Source organism: Ambystoma mexicanum, chromosome 1q (genome assembly GCF_040938575.1).
Source record: "Ambystoma mexicanum isolate Mex_15411 chromosome 1q, UKY_AmexF1_1, whole genome shotgun sequence".
NCBI classification, from domain to species: Eukaryota; Metazoa; Chordata; class Amphibia; order Caudata; family Ambystomatidae; genus Ambystoma; species Ambystoma mexicanum.
In genome coordinates, this window is record NC_090922.1 from 1,298,675,692 (window position 1) to 1,298,694,055 (window position 18,364).

General features: G+C 47.4%; 1 protein-coding gene across 3 annotated transcripts in view; it reads right to left on the minus strand.

The window, feature by feature from the left end:
* Positions 1–18,364, minus strand: part of ACOT11 (acyl-CoA thioesterase 11) — a 1,040,268-nt gene that overhangs the window by 348,827 nt on the left and 673,077 nt on the right. For all 3 annotated transcript variants that reach the window (XM_069642127.1, XM_069642125.1, XM_069642126.1), the window contains one exon: positions 13,821–13,980. In XM_069642127.1, the coding sequence (XP_069498228.1) occupies positions 13,821–13,980 (160 nt within the window). The remainder of the gene's footprint in view (positions 1–13,820; positions 13,981–18,364) is intronic.

Below are 18,364 nucleotides of genomic sequence, written 5' to 3' on the forward strand. Positions count from 1 at the left end.
GATCAGGGGGCGTTGGGTGGGGCTGGTTTCGAGAACCTGTTGGTTCTGTGTACCTCTTGCTTTGTTTTTTATTGAGGTTGTCTGATCTGATGTTATGTAAAATGTAAAAAATGGGTTATAAAAAAATATACAATTTGGTCAGTGTGGGCGCTAGAAAACAGTGGAAACATTTATAGAATCTAACCATGAACCCATCGCCCCTGGGGGCTTTCCCACTTTTCATATTCTGAATGGTCAATATAACTTCATCAGTAATCGGGTATTTAATGGGGCAGCATCTTCGGGGGTCAGTCAATATGGGAAGAACTAACAACTCCAGAAACGAATGTAGAAATCTATAGTTCGCATCCCATTCAGATCTATAGAGTGACTCCGGAAAAGAATCTCCTATCTTCATCTCTTATGCCGCCATTATATTTTTGTTTGATCAGAATAAGTATGTATGGCGGTCACCATTCTGGATTTGTGTTGCAACTTCAACCTCCATGCAAGAATCCCGTCTGTAGTTTTCCATTTTCATAGTATTTTTGTTTTAGGAACTTCAAGTTCCATTCCATTTTGTGGGTCAACAAGGCCTTAAGGTCCGCCTTGCAGGGTTTTAATTCTTTTAGCCTGCCTGACTTAACACGATTTGCATCAGACCCACCTGGTTGTAGATCCCTTATTCTCCCCCTCAAGAAGACTTCCCTTTGACCTTTATCGTGTTGTTTCTAAGACACTATTTTAATCAAGGCACCCTTTATAGCGCCTTTAAAACCTTACCAAGAAGTCTGTGCGAATCACCCCCGGTATCGTTAATTTAAAAAACATCCTTGATTCTTGTCAGAAGGTCCTCGTCCACCACCCTATCTTTCAACAGGTAATCATTACACATCCATCTGCCTTGGTTAGTTTTTGTAGCCCATTCCCCATGTTAACAAATACTAGGTCAGGATCTGGCCATGGAGTGGCATTCTTCCCCACTTCCTGGAAGGGGTTCAATATGTGGGAATCAAACCGTATCAAGTCAATTCGGGAAAAGGAGTCATGCACCACAAAATATTGTGTAAAGGATGCTTCATGAGCTTCACTCGTCTCCCAGGAGCATACCATCTCCAATTCCCTACGGAGTTCCCTAAATCGGAATGCCTCTCTGGCATGAATGTTTGATATTGGTGTATCCTTACTATGCAACCTATTGATATTGGTGTATCCTTACTATGCAACCTATCTGTAACAGGTTAAACAAGGGTGCAGTGCCTCTCTACCGAGAACGAACATGGGTCAAACACCCTGCTCTATGGGATTCCTCCTACTCAATAGGGTCTACAACCACCTATGGTTGCCTAGCATTTCGGTACTCGACTACCTAGGTTGGTGGGACCAGACTGATATGCAAATGGATATTGCTCCTTTGTGAAAAGTACAGGGAGCTAAAACTTGTTTGTAGACCCTCCCGAGTGGGAACCTACCCATAGAATAGGTTATTTGGCCATGTTCATTCTCGGTATAGGGGCTCCCAGACCTTTGCATGAGTGTTTAGGGACTTGGGTTTCACCCTAAATTACCCAGGGCAAGCCAGGCATGGACTCCTTGCTCACTGCTTAGAGAGCACCTCTCCACCTCACTGAGGAGACCCAACAAGGCCACAACACATGTCTAGGGTTGCTCTTGGTACTCTTGTTCAGAGGAGAATTGCCTAGCATTTCGGTACTGGATTACCCAGGTGGATGGGACCAGACTGATATCCAAATGGATATTTCTCCTTTGTGAAAGGTACAGTGAGCTAAAACGTGGTTGTAGACCCTCCAGAGTGGGAACTGTGGCGATTCACAAGCTGTTGTCACTTATCCCCAGGACTGAGTCCTTTCCCATGAGGCTAGGGAGGTGCGACCACTACCCAATATCCCCTTTTGAGGTGGTTTAATGTGTGGGGATCACATGGGGAGGGACTCCCTCTCTGGGGACAAGGATCATCCTCTAGGTTGCAGCCAGTGGAGCCACGTCACTTCCCAACATTCCCTAGCCCCCTCTTCCATACTGAGCCATTTCCTACAGAGTAAACCCAAGCATTTTTGTAGCACATGGGATATTGCTAGAACAGAACATACTGAGCTGAAAAATAGCACAACAACCATGAAGAGAGCTCACCAGAGGCATGAGGAATGTCAAGACGACATTGTATGCAGGTGTTGATGCTGCACGGGGGCAGAGTCCAAAAATAAAAAGGAAAGAAGGACGACTATGGAGAATCTGATCGTGGGGAGATCTCCCCAACCATCCTCCCCCCACGTCCGTTGTGTGTTCCATCTGGCACTCTCCCGCCACCATGGACTCCTGACCCACCCTCCCTTTCAACTTTAAACACCTTTATGGAGACCAGCAGAGGGTGCAAAGAAGATGTCACATTGAAAGCCACGCTCCAGCAACCCCGACAAGAAGAGCCAGCAGAACCCGTCCCTGCGATGTGGTGCCCTTGACATTTGTACGGTGCGCCACCCCTTGTATCAGTCAGGGGGTGAGGGAGGGGCAGCACCTGTGCCCTGCTGAATGGTGCGAACACCTGGTGCACTGCACATCGAGGGCCTGGCTGTTTGGCCTTACGTTTCAGAGCCCTGGGTGTCCATTACCGCACTGCAGAGGAATGCAGTGGGGTGTGGAGGGGCTCCAGAGGCCCCCGCGACATGTTAGAGTGTGTTCAGCAGTCCCATGGTGGCTCCGCCCTGGGAGCTTCGTGTCCCCTCATCTGGCACTGCGAGTGCAGGAACCCAGATTGCTGTGGCAACGGGAGCCGCTGATCAGAGGTGGACAGCCTAGTGGATTGGACCCGAGTGACTGGATGCCTTCAGCGGTGGAGGTCCATGCAGTGGGGAAGTGAGCCAGGCCCATGGAGGAGACCATGGGGGAGAAAAACCTGAGGAGGAGCTGGGAAGCCCTTGAGCCGTTCAGGCCGGGAGGTGCCATCGTTGATCTGGGCACGGATCCCTGCTGCAGAGGGCTAGGGCCTGCAGAAGGGAGAAGGCATCTGGAGGCCCTAGTGGAGTAGCCTCTGAAGGATTGTGGGGAGCAGCAAAGACTGGGACGGCCGGTGTACCACTTTTGAGACAGCGGACATCAGAGGGGATCACTAGGACCCGAGGTGCTAGTGGTGCTCTGAGCACCGGGTGTGCAGGAGGCTCAGGAGAAGGGGAGAGACATAGAGCAGACCCCGGTATGTATGAGTGGAGGCCCTGACTGGAACCTGGGTGGGGAAACCTTTAGCTAGGGGTGCCCAGTGCAAGAACAGTCCGGCAAGAGGAAAAGAGGTGAAAGCAAGCCCCCATGGTGCAGGGTCCTCTGGTGGGAGTGAGACCCAGGAGCTTGGGTCTACCACAGACATGGTAGAGTCTATGGAAGCACACCTACCGCCGGGAAGCGGAGGTGGTGGGTGAGAGCCCCTGGCAAAGGCACACATATAGGGAATTGTACACGAAATTAAGGCCCTTCGTTTAGATCTGCATGGCTCCTTAGCTGAACTCAAAGGAAAAGACGACTCAATTGAGAACAGGCTGGAAAAGGTTGAACATAGCCAGTTCTCCCCAGATGATCTAGAACTGCAGATGGACACTCAGTTGTGGACTCTGGAGGAGAGGGACAGGGAGGCAGCATTTAGAATGAACAATATGGAGAAAGGGAGAGGTGCAACAATCTCCGGATCCGGGACCTGTCGGGTGGAGAGGGCCAATCGGCAAATGTGCTCGAATGGAATGTTGACTGGCTGATAGCCCACATCATTGATGGGGACCCGCCGAGGAAGTGCCAATTAAACCATATCCACAGAGCGGGGGGCTACAGAGAGGGTCCAGGATCTACCCTGGCCAAGTGCCATTATTACCAGGACAAGATTGAGATATTGGCAAATGCCAAGCAGCAGAGGCAACTTAACTTTGAGGGTGCAGTGGTTCAAGTGTTCCAGGATCTTTCAGGGGGCACTCTCTCCCACCACAGCGCCTTCAGGTTGCTTAGACAGGCCCTTATGGAGCAGGACATCAGATACCAGCGGGATTTCGCCTTCTTCCTGTCTTTCGAGCTTCAAGGAATGTCCTACAGGTTGACCAATGCAGCCGAAATACCAGAGGTCTTGGAGTAATTGAAGGCAGAACCGGTTCTACCGATGACGCAGGGGGAAAGGAGGTGGACAGATTTCTGAAGGCCTAAAATAACAAGGGGAAAAGGGTGAAGATGGCGGCTCCCGAAAACCTAGAAAGCTGACATTGCCCAAGACCTGAAAGGACTGGCTGGAAAATCAGGAAGCCCAAGCCTCTGTCAAGCTCGGTGCGCACAGGAAAAGGCCACAAGGGGAAACTGTTAATAAGCCAGCATCTCAGTGGGAAAAGTAGAAGTCATGGAAGGGATGAATTCTCTTTGGACAGTGACACTGAATGTAAAGGGGGAAAACTCTCCCGCTAAGAGGTCATTATTGGGTAGAGAGCTGAACTCTTTAGGGCTTCCAATACTCCTGGTCCAGGAGATGCACTTTTGAGGGGAGGAAGCCATCATTAATGGGAGGCCTGTGGGTTAATTCTTTTGGCCCTCTGTGCAGGTTAAGAGAGGGGGCCGGATTATCCTACACCCCAAGCTCCAAATGGAGGGGGTCCAGGTAAAGAGGTTCCTGATGATAACGGGCAGGCTGTGTGGTTGAACGTGGCTGTGGCAACCCTGTATGCGCCGATTCAGGGGTCCTGGGACTTCATGGAAAAGGCACTGGTCACCCTGGAGAGTTGGGAAATGGGGGCACAGGTTTTGGGAGGGGACATTAACACGATACATGATCCAACCTTGGATTGAGTGGTGGGGGACGGGACAAGGATGCCAGATGCAATCAAGGGATGAGTGCCTGCTGAATTAGGGGCTAGATGCATCGAGCTCCATGGGGAGTCGGGGGGGGGGGGGGATATAATTTTTACTCTCACCCACACAGATCCTTTACTAGAATAGACTACCCTAGGTGCATGGAACATCTTTTACATGGGGTCAAGGTGGTTTCCGTGGGCTGATCCGACCATGATTACATCCAGATGGAGATCATTTGGGGTGGTCCTAGACCCGGGGGTATGGAGATGGATATACAACAACACACCCATGAAAGACTCATGAAAGACTAATGTGGGATTACCCTTCCCCAACAAGGATCCCGTGCATTGGAGCACCAGAGAATGTATTGCCTTGATAGAAACTCTCTGCAGCTATGTGAAGATACATCAGAGTAAGTGGTAGATTACTGGGCATGACACTAGATAACTCAATGGCTCTAACACATGGCTGTCGAGTGCATGGGTAGGTGTCTGGCATAGGAACAGTCAGCAAACAGTTCACACATACAAAGAGCAGGGAAGCATGATATCCATAGAGTGGGGGTAGGTCTGCCAATGCCAGATACAGAATCCCTCATCCACAAGGACGACAGCAGCTCAGCCAGAGCGATGGGGCACAGGACCATGTCAAGAAACAATGAGAGTGAAACCAACTGCCGGAGATCCAGTAGAGGCATCTGTGACAAAACTGGGGTATTCAACCCTTCTCCCAAAGAAGAAGCCACCGCCATTGATATTAGGGAAGTGGGCACTCCACACACAAGTCCCTCCCTAGGATTATGGGCAAGCAGGATGTCATTGGAAGGAACTCCCCATTAGGGTACAAAGATAGCCAATCGTTAACAAGATCTCTGTTAGACCGGTCTTCTCTGCTTATATGTGAGTAAAAGAGGTTGTCGAATTGTTAGATCCTTTCCTTGATCCGAATATAAATGTTGACCATCCCTCTAGTTTTAGTAGAGGGAGAGAGAAAGAAAGAGAAAGAAAGAGAAAAGGAGAGAAAAGGAGAGAAAAGGAGAGAAAAGGAGAGAAAAGGAGAGAAAAGGAGAGAAAAGGAGAGAAAAGGAGAGAAAGAAAAGGAGAGAAAGAGAAAAGGAGAGAAAAGGAGAGAGAGAGAGAAAACGAGAGAAAAGAGAGAAAAGGAGAGAAAAGGAGAGAAAAGGAGAGGAAGAGAAAAGGAGAAAAGAGAAAGAAAAGGAGAGAAAGAGAAAAGGAGAAAAAAGGAGAGAGAAAAGGAGAGAAAAGGAGAGAAAGAGAAAAGGAGAGAAAGAGAAAAGGAGAAAAGGAGAGAAAGAGAAAAGGAGAGAAAGAAAGAGAGAAAGAGAGGGAGAGAGAGAAAGAGAGTGAGAAAGAAAAGAGAGGGAGAGAGAAAGAGAGAGACCAGCTGACGTACAGTTAATCAGCTGGGAAGGAAAAGTGCAGAGCGGACGCTGCCGCTGCCGCGAGACTGGACCACAGAGTGTACGTGGTGGGCGAGCAGTCTGCAGAACTTCGCAGAGTCCAAGAACACTGACAAAACAGTTTTCCCTTTTCCTCCTGAGAGACACGGACATAGGAATGAGAAGAGACATGAGAAGGCCATCAACGGAAAAAGCCAGAGAAAAAGACACCAGTGATCCCACAAGAAAGCTGCCGCTGGAGAAAGTCACAGTTAGAGGTGAGCCAATGATAAGGCTGCAGCCGGAGAATGCAGGAAAGTGGTCTGATACAAAGGAGTCCACCGCCACTGCGGTATCTGGATAGAATACAGTGGAGTATCAGGTACACGGTTTGGGCACGAGAAAGGGAGATGGGTGATAAAGCTCTGCAATGAGTATGGGGAAGCTCAAAACCTGATATCCAAGGGAGGCGAAGTCCATGGAAACGCTAGTCGCCAGCTACACAAAGAGATACATATAACCCACAAGAAAATGGAGACACAAATCCGTCTTAAGACAGTCATATCAACCCAAGGAGAAAAGTCAACAATCATATAGCTGAGACGGATATTCAATATGGGTGTAAACCAAGGGTCTATAGGGGCCAATAAAGGTCTAAATCCATCAAGATAGGAGATAGAAATTGAGGATAATGGAGAGGGCCAGCCGATCCCTAAGAGAAAGTTGACCATAACTCAAACACTGACTACAGCGCTGAGAGGAAGCGTAATTGCTCTGGGAAAGGGGTTGTCGAGACATATGCAGAGTATTTGGAAGGGGATGAGAAAAGTAACCCTTGTTTTGATTTAGTGAAACGTTCATGTTTGTAGAGAACTGAAAGAGAAACAATTTAATTTGCGGGAAGCTTGAGAAGCAAATTGTGTTTTCATGAACAGCAAAAAGGAGTGATGTTTTTACAAGGATCTTTTTGCAAAGGCCAAATACAGAGAACCGTGACGAACATTGATTTTCAAGAACTAACAGAGAAGGTGGTCAGTTACGAGGTCGCACCAACCTAAGCCTAACATGCATTTACTTAGGTGTTATAATTTGTGTGCAGTGGTTTATGTTGACTGAAAGTCCTGACTACCAGCTTCTATTTCAGTTGGAAATAGGGTACCTCATTGTGTCATTAGGGCTAGGTGAGGTAGTTTTTATTTAAGTTAATAAAGCTTTCTGTTTAAGCATGTCCAGTGGTCCGACTCCTATTTCTGGCATACCACACACTACAAAGCATCATGTGAAGGAAGCAGATGAGGCAGAGCCCATTCAGAGCCAGGTGGCTAGGGTGATGAGGTGCCTCTGTGTTAAAGAAGTTTATCTTTTGCAGGATAAGGTGACACAGCCCAGAGATCTGCTTGAGACTGATCATAGTTGTGTAGAAAGAGGGGAGAGTCCTGAACCTGCTGCAATAACACATGAAAGTGAAGTCTGAGCGATCTTTGTGCTAAGTGACGTGGTTCTCTGATCATCTGCCTCCAGCTCTCCATGTTGAAAGCCAATCAACTGGTTATATGCTTGTTGGAAGAAAGTCATTGTTTGGATTGATGGTCTGTGGCCAAGAATTGGGAAGTGAAACCCCAAGGCTGAGATCTTTGCCACGTTCACCTATGTTGACATTTGGACTGCTCCTGAAGTCTCAATTTACTATCTTGGTATCTCCTAAATTCAGTAAAGGACCTGGCCTTTTCAGTCCTAGTCTGGTTTTAAAAAGGCTTATGGAGCTTCTTAGCCAGCTTGACTAAGGATTTTACTATTTGCATTCATGTTTTTTTTGGTACATTCTTCATCTGGGTTTGCATTAAATAATTCCAGGCCATCAAAGGGGAGATCTAAAATCATGTGCTAAACAGCTTAATTTTTGCTGCTCTTACCAAGGCTGGCCTCCTTGCAACATACCAGTGGGATTAGAGAAGACCAGACTCTTTTTGAGTAAAGTAAAAGGCTATTATTTTGGGTTATTGCAGTAAAAGCGGGTTACATTGCCTTCTTTGGTTTCTTCGCCAGGAATATGCTTCAGTCTCCACCCAGAAAGAGTTGGTTTCCAGACTGCCGGCTCCAGTATCGGCCCCCTTTACCGAGAATCCCCGGGATGATGTCTCCGACCTCGACCGTGATGGCCATGTCTCCTCTGGGATTTGGTCTGCCAGCTCCGGCCTCAACCCCTGTTCTCCTCCTCTCAAGCCCCCTCATTTGATTCCATATCTATTGGCGTGCAGTGGTAACGTGAGACACTGTCTGATGCTGGGAAGAAAACCTTCATAGTCTGATTTCATTTCAAAGTTTCTGATTACCTGCTGCCATAATGCTGGCCTCCTTTGCCTTTCTTAGCCCTAGTGCCGAATCCTAAACACTAATATTCTGTCCTACTTGCTTAGGGGAAAGGCCATAGAGAACCAGTTGCTTCGATACTTGGCAACAGCCACAGCAGTGGGACTGTAGCCAAACAAAGCTTCTCAAACAGGGCTGGCCTGCAAAAGGATGTCCTTTTTCCTTTTGAGAGGAAGGGATGAATGAGGTTTGTCCTAGATCTTTTGCGCCCAATCACTTCTTTTGGAGTGTGCATACCAGAGTGTGCTGTACCTTTTGCTGTGAGGTCCTTTCCCTACTGATGGCCATGTAGACCAAAGGTGAGAAGTTGCAATGGAGTTCAGCCTGTCAGTGGAATAAGGCAGCCACTTCAATTTTCTGACTTAAGGACTACTGTTTCATGAGTCCAAGGACCTCGGGAGAAAACGGGTCCCCTCTGGAGGCCAGGTTACTGCTGGCGATAAAATCCAGAGGTAGGTCAGAACCCCTCAAGATTGTGAGTCAACCGACTTGTAACAGGGTGGGGCTCTAACATTGAATGGCCTGGCACTGGGGAAGGTTCCTCCGACCTACAGGACATGCTTTTGATAAATGAATCTGTCCCACAAGCAGAAAATGCAAACTCATGGTGGTAACAGCGGTAAAGAGGCGTACCAAGAATTAGGCTCTCAGGAGGAGTACCATGTTAACCATTAGAATGGCCTTTGAGTGCATTGGCGCTACCTCGGTGTGTGACCTCTGGTATCAGGCTTTGATGAGCCCTCAGCTTAGAGGTCAGTGTTAGCCCTGCAGATAGGAAACTCAGAACTGCCAATACTATGGTGGCCAAACAGACGGTCACAATGAGAAGCTTCCAACACCTGAAACACAGACACGCAGTATGGTGCAATAGAGGCCAGCCATGTGGACCAGACAAAAAGTATAATGACCTGAAAGCATCAAAAATTAAAGGGTCATGCAGGAAAAATACCAGTGTACCAACTGAGATACATTTCCAAAATCAACCCTGGGGTGGATTTTGGGAGACCGACCTATTGTGGTGAAAAGGGAGACACTGAGATCTAGCCCAACGCAATCAAGGTAAGGTAGCATGCGGCAAAGCTTAGACTTGGGCCGGGATGTAAGAGTTGTCTAGTGCTACAATGAGTCCACACAGAACACCACCAATAATTCCAGTTAGACAGGAGTACAAACATATACAATGATTTAATAGGGCTTTAAAATGCAGACTAAGCAAGTAAAACATCTAGGCAGATATTGTCACACACTCTGTATAAAACAGATCTATACGTTCACCCTTAGGAGAAGAAAGAAAACATGATTCAATAACCAGTATAACACAGGTAAGTAGTCAGATGCATGAAATACAGTAAAGATACTTTAGAATAACCACATAAAATGTCCCTAACATTTACCGAGTCCAGCCCCAAGATGGTTAGGGTTCTTGTGCCTTATAGTCATCAGCTGAAAAGTTCTACTTTTCAGATAGGTTTATTAGGAGATTGGACGATGCCAGTGATTATGATATGAAGTTCAAAACAGTAAGGATAGGCCAGGTAAGTAAACTCACTACATCTCAGACACTAGGATAATCCTACAAAGGGACCCTTGACCAGGAGAATAGGCCTACAAAGGGATCCCTGACCGGGCAAGAAAGAGTGCTCTAGGAACATGACCTTAAAGAACGGGGGAGGGGAGGAGAAACAGGTTTGCTAACTTACCCACCTGACTCATATCTCCAGAGACCACTACCGAAGTTCTGTAATCCATTAGGGACACAGGGCCTCATTAGGACCCAGGCGGTAAGGGGTTTACGGCGGCGTAAACAGCGCCGACCCTTACCGCCTGATTCCGAGGTCCCTTAGCGCCATGGAGGTTTTAACACCTGCTTTTAGCAGGTGTTAAAATCCATGGCGCTAAGGGACCTTGTTGTTAATTACGCCACCGTAATTTACGGTGGCGTAATTAACGCCTTCCCCACTCCCATTATGGCCTATGGGGCAAAAATGGGAATGGGGAAGGGTAAATGGGTTAATGGGGACTTACCGCCCCACTCACCTCGGAATGGGGCGGTAAGTCCGCCAACCACCATGGCGTAAACGTAGTTTACGCCATGGTGGTAAAGGTACGACCCAGGCGGTAACTTACCGCCTGGGTCGTAATGAGGCCCACAGTCTTCTGTGTTTAGTCTGGTCGAAGAAGGCTCACAGGTTGCGAGTGCAGAGGTCACCATTAGATACATGATTCAGTTTCGGTTGGTATCAGTACTTAAATCTCGGGTTCCAGACACCTTCCAACTGAACACCAAACAAAGACAAGATGAAGACTTCTGCAGAGCAGAGCACCTCAGGACACCTCTAGTATGCGAAGATGACAGGTTGCAATGGGAGTCACGACGATTAGGCGGTGGCAGACAATCTTCCAAGGTATCGCGAGTGGGGCTCACCTGTGATTCGGTGTCTGATTCGCAGGGAGATATTTCAGCCTCAGCAGATGGCGTAGTCCAGTCCGGAGTCTTTTTTTTAGAGAAGAGATACGGTCTGTTCCGGGAACTCACCACAGTGGTTGCGTAAGAAGGCAGACAGCAACCAAGGCGGAGGATTCCCTGCACAGCCTGTTAGGGGAAAAAGCCAGTGGCAGAAAAAACCCCTGAATTGTTTGAATGTGCACAGGGCTGAATGGAAGTCCAACGATCTTTCAGTTCCGGGAAGAAAACAATCACTGAGGTGCGCTCTTGTAAGCGCTGCGAGGAAATAAGGCCAAGAGGTTCTGCAGCTGGGAATCCGGTAAGTGCCAGGTGTCAAATTCAGCGTAGTACCGACAGAAGAAGGCGGGGAAACCAAGTTCATTCATCCATCAAATACAGGATCGGCAGCAGGTAGGGAGTAATGAAAACTGGAGAGAGATAGAAGAAACTACCAACCCGAAACCGTGAAACTAGACGTGATACCGCAAAGACAAGAATAAATAGAAACCAAGGAGCGAACCCGATAATCCCGATGAAATCACCCAAATGTTTACGAGGAGAAAAAGAAAGTATGCACAGTGAAAAAACCCAGAAGCTGGAAGGAGCTAAAAAAAATGGTAGGGTGAAAGTTACGATGCCCCGGAGGAAAAGCAATATGAAAATGCCTAGAGAAGGAGGCGGAGTTACCTGAAAGTTAAAAGCCGAGTGGAGGCAGAGAAACGGAGGAAATACACATAAAGAGAAAAAGATACCGAGAGTGGTAACGCCAAAGGTGGAACAATAAGGCTAGGAAACCACGACGCTATGAAAGGGAAATGTCAGACGGGAGGTAAACACAGAGGGCACGGGAACCAAAGGCATCCGTGTAGCGAAGAACAGGAAACAGTTGCAACGCAAGGAGGGGGCGTGGCTAACCCCAATATGAGGCGCACAGAACGTAACAGCTAGAACGCTGCACAGGGCGCCGTGAAGGGTAAATTAATGGCGCTTCCATCGTGTCCAACACTTCCATCGTCCTGCCCTCATGACACAAGGACAAAAAAAAGGAGCAGGTCCTGCATGGCTTCCTTTAATGCAAGAAGGCTAAAATTGCATGAGCTGCCATCTTGTAGTACAAGGTGGAGATCCTCCAAGTTCCAAGGATGCACTCAGAATGGCAAGGGCTGCAACGAGGTAGCCCAAGATAGAGCTGTCCACCAATTGTTCCAGGGACACTTCCGAAGGCATGCATCCTTGAGCAGGGGTCGAAACTGGTTGTTCCCACCCGTCCAGGGGTTGAAGCACAGACAAGGGTCTTCTTGAAATCAGGAGGAGTACCAGGGCTACACCAGGACTTCACTGGATTGGCTGCTGGAGAAATTCTTGGGTTGTCAGCAGCTTGCTCATCTTTGTAGGGGTGTTGGCTCCAACGATGATCTGAAGAAGGGCTGCAGGAGTCCCCCTTTTATTCCAATATGCAACCATGATATCCAGCGGGATCAACACCTGGGAGGTCAATCAGATTTACACTTAAAGCAGATGGCTTTTTAACTTTCTCACATTTATTTTTCCAACAAAACTGTCTTCAACTGGTCCTCTCCTAAAATTGAATCTGGGTAAATATTTGCCCCTAGATATTTTCCCTGGATCCCGGAGGTCTTGACCAATTTGGCATTTCTGCTACTTACCTGTGATTTGTAAAGTCTTTATAGGCATTTCTTCCATGGAACTGCAAGTGAAACAGCTAATGTGATTTGCTAATTCTTGGAAGCCTTTAGCTAGGGATTTACAATTGCTTCCTTCTCTCTGCCCATAACATTATATGTGCATTAATAACATGAATAAAGCTCTAAGGAGTTCAAATGAATATGGGAGCACTCTTAGGTTTTAAGACTTATCACTTATTTTCCTGTTGGTAGGATTGTATTTCCCTTCCTTTCCCATACCCTAACCTATACAATGTTAGGTGATGAGCACTAAGTCTAAGGCCTTCCACATACACCAGGGTTGGACTGGGTCTAAAGGACACTGCACTAACTGGTGCAGGCCCATAGGCGATTTACCAGTGCTTACCCTTGATGAAAGGCCGACATACAGACATTCTCCTTAGGAAAGTCCCGGCGTAGACTTCAGTGTTTTTAGAATATGCTGATAAGATTGTAATACTGTGGATTAATACCCAAAGTACATATATGAACGTATAGTTTATGTGTTACTTTATTGAAGAATATATTTTTGGTATATACAAGTAGTGAATTTTCTACAGATGTGTGTTTACTAATTATACCTTTGTTTCAACCTACTACACACTATCTGAGAGTTAGTCTCGTCGCTCTGTCCAGGTTACCAACACTAAGAAAGGCTTGGCTTTCATTTCTTGGCAGGTGCATTAGCCTTTCCACTAGGGTTAGTGGCTGTGGTATCCTCACAGGGAGGCACAAAAACTGCTTAGAAGAAGAGAAAAGGCTGCTTCCTGTCCCCATCCCGGTGTAGAGGAAAGGGCAAAGGATGTGGGAGTATATTTATCATCCGTGATGGCCGACAGTTAATATTTCCAATGACTGAAAAATCACACTTCATACAGGCGCGGTGGGAAAAGACCAGGGAGGAAATTTCATAATGTGTCGTATTTTGGGTCTATAAGAGTGCCAGATGGGAGGAGTTTCCAGCTGGTAGGTCCCCCCAACCGATCCTGTTGAGATTACTGAATGGTTAGTCTGTACAACCCACTTTATGTTTTATAGCACATAATCTCTAGATGTTCAATTCGATACAATGAACGTTCGATACGTTTGCAATATTTGAGACTCATACCTGGCTGCGATTGTGGCCACATTTTCCATCCATGCCATGATCTGACCACCAAAGGTGTTTTCCTGGTGATTGGCATGGGGAGGCAATGCCAATTCCACACTCTCTACCCTGGTCACTTCAGCTGGCACTTCCCCAATTGCACCATCTTTGGGGTCTCGTTCTGTTAGGTAAGAAATAAAGAATGTACCATTTTGAAAAACAAACATTTTTATACAACAAAGTCAAAATGTTTTTAGGAGAAGAGTGATTACCAAAGTCACATTCTATAATAAATTGCAAACCAGTAACTAACATATCTTAAAAAAGATATTTACTCATTGTGACCTTTATAACAGTTACAGAACATAAAAATAAGTAAAAGAAAGGAAAACCTATTTGGTTTCAGCATATAAAAAAGAAATAATAATTTGGCTTATTCAGATTGCTTTCTTAGCTGTTGAAGGAAATGGAACTCCTGAGACTTGAAAGGCAAATTAAATGGTTAAATATAATCTTGACCAGCTTTGTTGTCTTCTGAAATATTTCTGCATTCATAAAAGAAAAATTACCTTACACATTCCCAAGCAGAAAGCCACTCTTGAATATTTACGAAGAAAGGATTAAACAACATCCCAGTCCGGGCCAAAGTTATTTGAATCTCCCTGCACCAAATAGGTCACTCGTTCCAGGGCAACAAAGTTCCACATTATCCACTCCTGTTCCGTGGGTGTGGCCTTATTTTTCCATTCCAATGCCGCTATACTAAGGATCATATACGCCTTCCTCTGAGTTTTAGTTTGCATGCTCTCCAGGGTGCCACCCATCCCCAAAATGGCCTCCCCCAGGTTTCTGAGCCTGCATCCCGAAAATCCCTGACCATGCTTTCTTTATAAAGCCCCAAAAAGGCTGACATTTCCCACATGACCACCACAAATGATCCCAGGTGCCAAGCTCATCACATCCTCTCCAGCATCTTTCTGGGACCGCTGGATAGCACTTGTTCATTCTTTCAGGGGTGAGGGGCCACTGCACCAGGACCTTAATCCACATCTCTCTGACCTGCACTATCCTGCACTATCCTGGTCAACTTGTGTATATTCCCCCACAAGCATCCTCAATGGTTACATATTTCTCAAAGGGGGCGAGATCTCCGATTGCAGCCCTCAAAAGCTCTGCATTTCCAAGTCTGTGGCAAATTGGGAGTACCTAAATATCTCCTCATCCCCCAGTTCAAAGTTTAGTTTGCACTGTAAGTAATTCTTGACATCTGACCCTCCACCATGTCCCTCAGTTTACGGCACCCTGCCACCTCCCTCTTAGCAAAAGCTCCCACCTCCTGTCCTAGGGCAAATTGCAGGTTTCTAAATATTGGTGTCAATGGTGACAGAAAGCTTGTCAGACCCACCATCCGAACCAGGGAATCCCACACCTCCCCCTCAAGTGCTGTAATTTTGCTTGCATACATATTCTTAGGCCTGTCCACTATGGGGCCCAAAGTACTACATCTAGGGGCTTCCCGACCACTGCTCTATCCATCTGCCTCCATATCTTGCCCCAACTATCCTCAAACCAGGGCCGCCAGATAATAGAGGTGATAATTTGGTACCCCTAAGACTCCCTGTAGAAGCATCGCGAGAGCTCCCGCTCTCGCGAGACTTTTCAATGCGACGAAGCCCGCCCCCGCGGCTTCGCGCGACACAGACGAGCGGAGAGAGCGACGCGAGAAGGTGCGTCCCGCCAGCTCCTCCATAAACGGGGCTTGCAGTGCTTACACTGCACACGGACTTCAGGGAAGCTTACCCGGAGCCCCATTAGGCACGTTGACCTTTATAGTGGAGACACGCATGTTGCGTGCATAGATGCATGAAACTAAGAAAGAATAAACACGCCGTTAAAGACTTCTCGACTCCTGTCTTTACTGTAAGCAATATACAACATAAATTGGCGACGAGGATCATCACCAGAACCCACGGAGAATCATGCAAGGCGCAACGCCACCGCCACCCTTTCTGCAAACTCCAGGTAGGCCTGCCATCCCATGGCCACAATGGCAGCCCCTGTTCACTACATATGTGGAAGCTCTAGGAGGAGCAGGGTTCTCAGCGGCAAGGCGCAGGGCCATGCTACTCAATGCCCTGGGAGTTGAAGGTCAAAGAGTGTTCGAGAGTCTCACCCCCATACCGGTGGCGGGCGATAATGATGATGTTTTTAAGGAGGCGGTCAGGAGAATCGTAAAAAGATTTGCAGCAAGGAGAACACAGTGCTCCATAGGATAAGGTTTTACACCCGAAAGCAAAAGATGTCTGAACCAGTGGACGATTATGTCACAAAACTGAGGGAACTAGCGGCGCTGTGCAATTTTGGCAACAATGCAGAGAGTCTCATATGTGACATGTTGGTGGTGCACACTAACAGTCGCAAAGTCCAGGATAAATTCATCGTGGAAAAGGAACTGCAATTGGAAAAAGCAATAGAGATCGCCAGGGCAGTTGAGGAAACGGCTGGAAGACGAAAGGAGCTTACAGGAGCACAGGGTCCCGCAGAGATACAAACCGTGAGATTCCATACAAAAAAAGAAAGGCCAACAATGGACATGAGAGAAGGAAGAGGGAACAGGAGAGAACCCCTCAAGTGCCACAGGTGCACCAGCACGAAGCATCTAGCGTTCGACAGGGAGTGCCCAGCCAGAGACAAAGAGTGCTCCATCTGCAAACGAATTGGCCATTTCTCTATAGTGTGTCGGTGGAGAAACAAGAAGGTCTCCAGTCTCGACGCAGATCGCAATGCGGAGAAAGAATCTTCCTCAGAAGATGAAGGAAGGCCCACCGTCATCATGGTGAACAGCACTAGAGCAAGAAGAGAGAAGCCCCACTGCACGATCAAAATCGATGGCAGGGAAACGAGGGTCATGGCAGACTCAGGTTCTGATCTAACGATCATACCCCTTCGGACCTACAAGGAAATGGTGGGTAAGGAGAAGGTGCAAGTACTAACCACGAGGCACAAACCCACTGTGTTCGGAGGGGCGTCAGTCGAGCTGCTGGGATATATCAAGGGCAAAGTAGAATTTAAAGGAAGGGAAACCACAACCAGAGTGTACTTCAGTCACGAAGGTCCAGCAGTGTTGGGTTGGGATGCCCAGGACAAGCTAAAAATCAGACTGGATCCCAGCACAGAAGATCAGGTTTTATCGGTCAGGTTGACGAGTGGACATGTTGTCAAAAGCGATTACCCGACACTTTTCTCGGAGGAGCCGGGGCACATCAAAGGTTTTCTACACAGAATTGTGCTCAAAAGAAACGCTGTCCCAGTAAAGCACCGTGTGAGGCCGGTACCAGCCACAGCAAGGGACACCTTTAAGAACCAGTTAGAAAAGATGAAAATGGAAGGGGTCATTGAAGAAATTGAAGCATCCGAATGGCTGAGCCCGGTCGTGCTGATAAAGAAGCCCCAGTCACAGGAACTAAGGGTGTGCATAGACCTGCGCAGTTTGAACCTGGAAGTGGTCACTGATAATTATCCCCTTCCAAGCATCAACAAACTCATTCTCCTAATGAAAGAAGCAAAATTATTTTCAAAATTGGACATGAGAAATGCATATCACCAAATTCAACTGCACGAAGAGTCGAAACCCCTCACAGCATTCATCACCCCCTTTGGGACATAGCAATTCACCAAAATGCCATTTGTACTGTCATCAGCAGCATCGGCTTTCCAACGAATGATGGATGTCCTGCTACGGAAGGTTCAAAATGTGGTATACTTCCAGGATGACATCCTAGTGTATGCAGCGGATGAGCAGGCGCACGATGCCACGCTGAGGACAGTTCTAAACAAGTTACAAGAAGCAGGGGTGCGACTACGGCATGAGAAGTGTCTATTCAAGGTGAAGGAAGTAGAGTACTTGGGATATAAAATTTCGGAAAAAGGTATCAGTCCCAAACAGAATCTTATGCAAGCCATTGTCAAAGCGCCGGAACCCACCAGTAAAGAGGAAGTGAGGTCATTTCTTGGATTAGCCGAGTACTATGCTAAGTTCATACCCAAATTCTCGGAGACCACGGCACCTCTCCGCGAATTACTCAGAAAGGGATCGGAGTTTACATGGCAAGAACCCCAGAAGACCGCGGTGGAGAAGATAAAGCAACATATCGTTGATGCACCCTGCCTCCAGCCATTCAATCCGTTGTGGGAAACAGTTGTCACCACAGATGCCAGTGCATATGTACTAGGAGCGGTCTTAACACAAAAGAAAGGTGACACGGAACATGTGGTGGCATTTGCCTCGAAGGCCTTATCAGAGGCAGAACAGAACTATTCCACCATAGAAAAAGAAATGTTGGCCTGTGCATGGGCGGTGGAACATTTCCGGACATACGTTTGGGGCACGAAATTCAAGCTGCTGACTGACCACAAGCCCCTCATTCATATGCTTAGCCCGGGAGGCACTAAAGTATCCACACCCAGACTAGCACGCATCGCGGCCAAGCTGCAGGAGTACACGTTTGAGGTCCAGCACATCTCAGGTTGGAAAAATTCGCAAGCTGACTGCATGTCGAGACTAC